Raw genomic sequence first — 9,352 nt, 5'->3', positions numbered from 1 at the left:
ATCTCGATTGATGAATTGGTGTCCCAATTAGTTTTAGGTTTCTAGTTACAAAATTTTCATTCCTTTTACTAGTTAACTAGTTACTAGGTGAGTTATTAGTTTATTTACTTTCTTTTCAAAGTTAGCTACTATTTTGTTTCATTTTTTTTGAAATGTAATTTAACATGCACATGATTAGAAATGACTAAATTCTGTTAGTGATTGAAAAAAAATCTTCAAATGTCTTAAATCTGTTTTGAATTGAATACATTGAGAACTAGATTTGCTTTTACCAAAACTTTACGAACTAAAACTGCACGCATGTTAAACATTAAGGACTATATTTGCTTTTGCCAAAATTTCACGTACCAAAACCATACAGGGATATTGGGGAACTAAAACACCATTTTCCCCTTTTAGCAATTGAAGGGCTACATTAGAAATTATATAATCGACGAAAACTTATCAGAAACTGATGTAACAAAGTCTGAAACACAACCGAAATTGAAAAAAAATTAGTAAAAACGGACGGAAACGAGAGAGAGACACAGAGATGAAGAAAGGAAGCGGAGGCGCAGTGGCGGATAAGAAGAAAGCCCGTCACGCTTCCACCAGCGATACTCCTCCCAGGGTTAGTTTTGCCCTTATACAACCGAACCCTTGATTTATTTTACCAGTTTTCTTCGATTTGAATTCTGGGTTTATGGTGATTTTGCTGGTTTGTGATTGGGTTTCTTTAGAACGATCTAAAATCAGTGGACTTACTTGTGGGGATCGGTGTGGTGGGAAAGAGAAATGTGTACCCAGTTTTGGAAATTGATGAAAGCCGCTTGTGTTGTCAATTTTTAATTTATGTTAGTTTTCTAGAATTTGGTGTTTTTGTTTCGTGTTCTCTGGTGATTTGAATCACTTCTAGAGTGGATTTTACATACATTATTTTTTTTTTAAAATTGAATTTTATTTTATCTTTTCCTCCCCTTGACACTAGTAATATTTTTTTTCTGCACAATGATGGTAAAAGTAGAGTCAAAGTTTGTGATGTTTGCTTGAGTTGCTTGATTATTTATAAAGAAGCAAATTTTAGATGTAGAAGACTGAGTTTATGCTGCCAAAGTAGAGTAAGACCAGAAGGTTGGCATATAACTTATGGTTGATATAGGTGCATTTTGCAGTGCTATGATCAATATTAATCACTGTGTGATGGTTTGGCAAGCAACAGCGTTGTTCATTTTTTATGGAGGGGATATTAGTATCGTGCTCTGAGGTATTGAGCATGAAATTAGGTTGCATCACATTATTCCTCCTAGGCGGTTTTGGGACTCAGGGAGACCCTGGTGTCCTGCATTAGGAAATTTTCCTGCAACTGAATAGGGAATTACAACAGATAGAAGTCTCCCAAGTTTTATTGATATTCTCTTCATTCTGGATCTTTTTGTTCAAGTTGAAGTTACAATGATGGGTTATTAGATTGTATCTTGCCTGTTTGTTATAATGTTGAAGATGCACTTGGCAGTGATGTTTCTGGAAGTAATTTTACCTTCTTGTTAATTCTGTCCATGTGATTTGCCTCTTCGCAAGTGCGAAGCAAAACATAGCAGAGAAAGATGTGAGGACAAGGATCAATATTTTAGTGCCTTTTCTGTAGAATATTGTACGTGGATATGGTACTACATTTATTCTTTTTTTTTTATCCTATAATAGCTGTCGTTTATAAAAAATCTTCTCAGAAATTGACACCTTCAGTTCTGTCTCTGTGAATTTCAGAAACAAGCTGCAAAGAGGGATGTGTTTCAGTTGTTTGCAGAGAAAGTTAGAGATCACAAGGATTTAGAATCTAGGTGGGCTGTCTTGCAGGAAACACGTGTGGAATATTTTAGAGGAAAAGATTTTCTCAGCTTCTTGAGAAATCATCCTGAGCTGAAGAACATACTGGAATCAGATAGGAATTTGGAAGTAGAAGATATCGCAAATGTTTTGTTGAGAAAGAATCTTCTAGTTCGCTGTGATCGAGTAGTCAAAACTGTTCGGCCTGGAAAGAAGAAATTGTCTACTTGGCCAGCGCACTTGGAGATTTTTCCTGTAAGTGCCTTTTGAAGCTTGATATATGATGGTGGAATATGTTGGTTGTGGCCATTTTCAAGTGATATTTGTATTTGATGATCCATTAACCAGTTGTCGATAATAGTAACCATTCTTTTAAGGACAATTCATCCTTCATCTGACCGACAGTAAATGTCACTGCTGGCATGAATCTGTACAACCTATATGAGGATCTGAGTGTATCATTCCACAATTTGATTTTGTCCTGTGCTATGCATCTAAACAAGTTTTTACTGCACTTATTCTTGTCAGCCAATCCTAGATTTTAGGATGAAGGAATTGCTAATATGTTGATTAGGCTTTTAGTTCTGTGCATTGATTCTAGCTGGTGCCTTTACTAAACTTGTTAACTCCAATTACGTCTTTTTCGGTTCGCCTATTTCAACATTTGTAAATTTCTAGAAGAGTATTTACATCTCCTATCTGTCACACATGCACATGCATGTCTTATCAGGCAAATATATGTGTATTTTTTGTTTCTGTTTTCCAGAAAATTTAGAAGTCATGGCTTGGTAATGAAGCCTAAGAAGAGTTGGTTTTGTTTAAATAGACACCGAATTCCTAGATAATGTGCATGGAGATGCTGCAAGGCATCAATTTCTGCTGCTAGCACTAGTCAGTGGAAACTGGAAACGAACCTAATTTGAAGAGTATTCAAGAGACCTTTGGTTGGTATTTAAACTCTTTATCAAGCAAATCGCAGTGGGCCATTCACTCATTTCTGTTTGGTCTGCACAGTGGCACAGGGATCAGCATTTTTTTTTCTTCCCCCCCCCTTCTTTTCTTAGTTTGTTTCCTTTCCTTTTGCCTTTCTTCATCATTATTTCTTCTATTAGAGCAAAAAACCTGGTGCATTGACAGTGGCAGTCCACCACTGAGAATTCCTATGATATTTCTGGCTGAAACAAGTTATCTTCCTTGCTTATGCATGCTATGTCCATTTTCAACACCTTAAAGTATGAAAATCTGGCTAGATAGATTTGAATTGGTTGTGTCTGTACTGTCACCTCTGACATATCAATTGACTTCAATTGTGCCAATCAGAACCGAGAATTCTCATAGTGTAATTCAAGATGAAACTTTCTAATTTCAATGCAATGACAGAATTTGAATGTATCAGATGTTCTTGGCAATACAAGCTTTTTAGATCTTTATTTATTTTGGTTGAAAGCCATCCTGAAATCCAGAAACTGACATGTACTGCCTTGTGGACTCCAAAGCATAAATTATACCAGATTAAGGTAGATCTCACTTTATCTGTCTCCTTGCTGGAATTTCTAGATGAAGCCCCTGCCACTCCATGACTCCATTGAAGTCATTACCTTTCATTTCCTTCCTGGCTGCTTAACCCCCAATAAAATGGCCCCTTGGCTGAGTTTCTTACTTCTGCTGGAGCATAAAGTGGCTCCCCTTCTGTACAGAAACCCTGGTGACCGGAATTTCCAGATGAGTACCTTGCCATGTATATAAAATTAAGTCATTGCCTTGATTTTCATTCCTGGATACTAAACCCCCAATAAGATGGCCCTTAGCTTGAGTTTCTTCCTTGCACTGGAGCAAAAGTTTCATTATAGCAACAGTTTCATTCTGTTAACTCTCTGTCTCTGTCTATCTCTCTCTCTCTCTCTCTCTATGTATTCATGGTGTTTTTTTATGTTCTGTTTCTGTGTCCATATGCTGTGGCGTTTGGGTTTCCTACAAGTTGTCAGCGACAATTACACTGTGCATCGTATGAACTAATATAATTGTAGACAGTCAACTGCAAATGTAGATGCTAAGATGTCAACATGCAAACAGTGTACTGGTATCAGCACTGAAAGCAGTGTTTTTGCACTTCATTGTTTAGTGCCTAGGTTTGTTGGTGTAGTGTCAACATCTATCGCGCTACAGATTACATTATGGTTCAATTGCCACTGACGGTTGTATTAAACTGTGCTGTGTATTACACTTGATGGTCTTCCACATTCATTAAATCGAAGAGAATAGAATACGAATGTTAATCTTTGTTCTTCCTTTTTTTGGGGGGCCTCAGTGAGGGGATAGTAATTATGGCATGAAACGAATTCATTTCTTGTTCACATGAGGCTAGGTTAGCAAAGATCTAGAAGTCAATGCAAAACAAAGAAATTCAGACATCCATAAAGTATGATTTTCTGTTTGCTACTAGCTCAAACCTTAACTGTTCAAAGCTTTAGAATACCGATAAAAAGAAGTTTAGTGATTCATCTTTTTCAAAGCCTAACATGGTGATAATGAGAACTGCAGTGATTCCCCCTTTTACGCTTGTAAATTAATGAGGATATTGCATGCAGTGAAAACTGAAGCTGTCTTTTCATACCATTAAACTAGTTGTTTTTCCGATCCAAGAGATGAAAGTGAAACAGAACTCCTATATTTATTTGATTGTACAAAATTAGAAGCAATTATATATATGCGAATCAAGCTGTGAGTAGATAGACTGTATCCATGATGCTGTTGAAGGTTTCGAGGGTTATAAAACTTTTGTTTATTAAATTAGAGAGTCCAGCAACATGTTGCTTTCCCTTAGATTTATGGATCAGAGAACCTAAATATTTAATCATGTTCAGATCCTTAGAGTTTATATGGTCAGTCGAGTTGAACACATTTGAGTGTTGAGCATATGCATCCCACAACAGCTGTAGGTATCTTTGTTGTTTGATTTCTTAGTAAATTTAGTGCTGTACTATTGTTTTGCAACTATCAGTTACTATTTAAACTCGTGATTTGTACAGGTATATTGATAACAATGACTGTGATGACTGAGTAAATGCTTTGATTTTTTTATTGAGCACATCAAAACCCATGCATGTGGTGATTAAGTAACTGATGGACAAGTAATTCCTACTCAATTATTTTTTTTCATTTTTATTTTCAACTGTATGGTTTATGAAAGTGTTATTTTTTCTAATCTTTGCCTTGAGCTTTGACATGTGGTTGGTTTGAGTTCCAGGATCAGGTGTTCTCTGATAATGATGCCTTTTTCGCATGGACATTTGTAAGAAGACATCCACTGTGGCAAACGCTTCTCTCATTTTCTTGGCCTGTGTTGACGCTAGCTATCTGCTTGTTTCCTGTCTACCCCCATCGATGCAAGCTGCTTATTCTCTACTCCTGTGCTAGTGTCCTCCTCCTCATTCTTTGCCTCCTCCTCTGTAAGTTTTCTGGAGCTTCTTGTGCTGTATTGATTCGACCTTCTCTGTTTCTCACCTTTGGTTCAACACAGTTCGGCTCCATTCATTGTTTTTTTATTTTGTTTGAGCTGATGTTCTTGCATTTCTATTTGTGCCAGTTTGGATTTGTTTGGCTGGGGATAATTCCAAATTGACCACAAATTGGACCTCTAGTTCAATACTGTGCAAGGTTTTTGGAATTGTGTGATCATTTTTAAAGCTGTAATCTCAAAGAATTTCTTTAATCCTTTGGGTAAAGGGAAGTGCATACATACATACATACACACACACACATATAGATACATTCATACATATGTATATGTATAAATACATACATATACACATATAACCAGGACAGAGAGGCTGGGCTTGCATCACAAATTACTTCTTTTCGCACATTCTTAATAAAATGGCTCAGCTTACTATTCATTTTAGTACAGCTTGTTTTATTGTAGCATGCACATACTGTCATATTTTCTCTTATTCTACTAGATAATTTAAATTTTTCTGACATTTGAAGACGTTTAACCAGTCGACTTTGTCATCAGTTGATCTCATTGAGTAGCACCCTGTTTACATACTAACTTTTCATCCAGGTTCTGTTTTGAAGAGGTATCTATATGGCTATATTTGGCTTTTGATTTTGGTTAGAATTAGGCCAGTAGTTAGTTCTGGGCTGAATTATAGTTCACTGTTTGAGAAGCATAGGTAAAATTTGACCTGGAATACAGCACATGGTTTTTAGTCAATATATGGACATGATAGAAAACCAAAGACTCTTTAAAAGTTTTCTAAGATCCTAGTAGCAAAGACTTTTTTCTTCTACCTCGTCTTCTTTCTTTTTTAAAAGGGCTGCAAAACTTGGATTCCGTTATACTATTGTTATAAAGTCTTGGCTCTAGAACTGTTTAAAATCTCAAATAGTACCCTTAACTTCTAGGCTTGTGAACATGGCCAGTTGTGTCTATTTGGCCAGTTGCAGTATCTTTAATTCGGTTAATTTTGTGTGAGAAGTTTAGATTTTGTGATTCTCGTTTGCCTTCCCATCTTCTCTCTCTCTCTGGGTGTCATTTTGCTTGCATGATAATAGTAATTCTGTGGCATTCTCTACCTCAAAGGATAGACAACCAAGACTACCATTTGTGAGATTCTTGTGCATGTTATTTCCATTTATCACCTATTCTGCACAAAATTTCGTTGCCATGATATGTTTGGCTTTTATACAATATTCTGCCTTAAATAAGATATATCAGGTGCATACTGCTGCTGCTTGTAATTTTGAAGGAGAAAATATAGAATAATAAACTCTTCAGCAGTGTTGCTAGGATCTCTACTATGTTTTTCTCTAAGTTATTTGATTAAACCAGTAGTCTTTAGTAAACGTAGCTACGTACAGGATCCACTTGAATGAGAGATGTTCTCCAGACTTCCTTCCTACTCTCTCTATCTTCAGTGTGTGGGATTTGCCAGATGCAATCCCCCCCCGCGGCCCCCAAACAAAACAAAAAAATACCAAAAAAAAAAAACACGCGACAGGAAAAAAATATTGCTATATGGGTGAACAGGAGTTTGTTGTTTGGCTGCTTTCTCTTGCTCTATCTTCAGTATGTATGGGATTTAACAGCTGCATCCCCCAACACCACCGCCCCCCCTCTTCCCAAAAAAAAAAAAAAAAAATTGCTATATGGATCAACAGGAGTTTGTTATTTGCATCCTTACCTGGAAGTAGAGAGATTGTTTCCATGTTTCGAATGAATTCCCTTCTAGGTCAGAGATGAGCAGTTTTACTGGTCTGCAAAGTCTCACTTTTAGAGACTATTATTTGCTGCTGGTCATCACGGCAACATTAAAATACTTTAAAGTATTGGTAAAGTAATTATTAGAGTGTCAATTTATTTCTTTGATTTAAAGAGAATTCCATTCTGACTGTAGACTTTTTTGAAGCCCCCGGTCCATCCTATGATAATATGAAAGAAATCCAGGACCTTCATTTGAGCCAGCAACAATGAATTTTAATTTGTTTGAAGAGTAGCTTGTGCTTCAGTCTTTTCTTGCTAGTGCAGTGAATCTAGATTTTTGAATTTTCAACATTGCCATTCGTGATATGCGTCTTTGACCAAAAAAGAAGTGTAATCTGTGTGACTGGTCCAGATCCGTGCTAGCATTTTGAGTCTCTTCAAACGAGTAGAACTTTCTCTATATTTGAGATTTTGAGGTTATGTAGTATTTTCACCTGGGAAGTCATGGGCAGTTAGTATTCTTTTGTTCATCATGTTTTATATTCTGGAACCTGTTGGGTTTCTTTGCATACAGCTGCTTATTGTGGAGTACATGCTTTTGACTTCAGTTTCAAGTAGTTATAGGCAATTGATGCATTTTATAATTCTTTTTTTTTTTTAACAGTGAGGGCTTTGGCTTTTGGGGCTGGATGGATATTACTTGGAAAACGAATTTGGTTTTTCCCCAACATCCTTGCCGAGGAAGCAACATTAAAGGAACTATTCCAATTTTGGCCGCAGAAAGATGAAGGAGAGCCTCCAAAATGGACAGCAAGACTCTTCTTTGCTGTTGTTTCTGTTTTGGTCATATTACTATTGAAGCACCATGCTCCTGACGAAGCTGCCAGAGCCAGGTTTGATTTCTTAGTTTCAAATCCTGTGACTGTCTTATGGAATACTGGAATGAACTGAGATCTTAAATTTCCTCTCCCTCTTTGGTGGAGAACAGTCATTTTGATGGTAGTGTGTGTGTGCGTATATATGCGAAAGAGACTTGATGTCATTTGCAATTGGTTCTAGACTGAATATAGAATCAGTGCGTATAACAAGGTCATTCATGCCTTAGTGGAAGATCAACATGTGCCTGTTGGAGCCGCTTCTAGCATGGAAGCTCTTTTCATCTTTTGGAAAAGCCTTTTTTTTTTCTCCCAAATAGAATTTTTTTCTTCGTCTTTACAAAACGCATAACTGATTTTAGAAGAAAGAACCCCATTCCTTCCCCCAATTAATGAAGAGATCTTGGAAACTAAGAAATCGACGCTTGAGAGGAAACTGCTGCAACGGTTTAGCTTTGAGACATTGCCCTTTCTTCTACCATGCGCGTGGCATTACGTCGTCAACTGACATGTTTGGCAACCATACCTGTTTAACATGGATGGGGTTATGCAGTTTATTAAAGATCGATGGTGGATGTGCTTCAGATTGGAATTAAGAAAGCCAGTGGTTTTTTATCTGCATACTTTGACTATTCAGCCGAATCTACCTCTTCTTTTTTAGAAAGCCTGTATAGTTCCATGCTATTTTTAGAAAACACTGACATCACTATGCAGTCACATTGAACACTTGGTGTGAGAGGATTTCTTGTGCGCATTATACTGAAGTATTCATTTTCTTTTTGCAGGTATCAAAAGCGGGTATACAACATTATTGATGATGTTCTCGAGTGGTCGCCCAGACTAGCTTTATCAGGGATGATGGAGAAGCAATCCGTTATAAATGCCACTGAGGCTAATAACTTTACTGAAGGTGGCAAATCCAACCCCGAAGAGGTGGTTATCCCTGAAGATGGGCAGAACATCTCAGAAGACGAGGCTGAGGAAGGAATTGGAGTTGTAGAAAGCACGGATCAACATGAATTTGAAGAAGAAATTGAAAATGTAGATGACACTGATCATCAGCATCAACGCAACAATGATTTGTAATTTCAGAAAATGAATGCTTATAGAAGTTAGTGGCAACAGATTATTGTATTTTCTGTGTTTCCGAGTTTTACCCTTGGAATTATGTTTGCTCTGGCACCAGTTTGTCTGATTGTAGAACTTTGTAACAAAAGTATGAAAAATAATTCTACAGTTTGCTATATATTGAGTACATTGAGAAAGGATGATACTTCAATAAAAAAGTGAAAGGATCAATGTGAGAATCCGTACTTTTTTCATTTTCTAGGGTTTTATTTATTTAATGGCTTCTTTTCTGCATTTTCTTTAGTAGAAAAATTTTCTAGATAATTTTTATGAGCGGATATAGTTTTTAGATGATTTTTCTAGTATCGAATAGTTTTTGAGAAATTAAAAGCGTATACCG

General features: G+C 36.6%; 1 protein-coding gene across 1 annotated transcript; it reads left to right on the top strand.

Moving 5' to 3' along the window:
- The first annotated feature begins 321 nt into the window (after window positions 1–321).
- LOC113708678 (uncharacterized) lies at window positions 322–9,128 on the top strand. The gene is made up of 5 exons (XM_027231244.2): window positions 322–610; window positions 1,744–2,058; window positions 5,051–5,252; window positions 7,674–7,902; window positions 8,670–9,128. The coding sequence occupies exons 1-5, from the start codon at window positions 533–535 to the stop codon at window positions 8,968–8,970; spliced, it is 1,125 nt and encodes a 374-aa protein (XP_027087045.1). The 5' UTR covers window positions 322–532; the 3' UTR covers window positions 8,971–9,128.
- The last annotated feature ends 224 nt before the right edge of the window (window positions 9,129–9,352 follow it).

The sequence above is a fragment of the Coffea arabica genome, chromosome 1c (assembly GCF_036785885.1).
Source record: "Coffea arabica cultivar ET-39 chromosome 1c, Coffea Arabica ET-39 HiFi, whole genome shotgun sequence".
Lineage (NCBI taxonomy): Eukaryota > Viridiplantae > Streptophyta > Magnoliopsida > Gentianales > Rubiaceae > Coffea > Coffea arabica.
The sequence above is the reverse complement of the archived record's forward strand: the minus strand, read 5'-3'. Positions and strand labels throughout refer to the sequence as shown.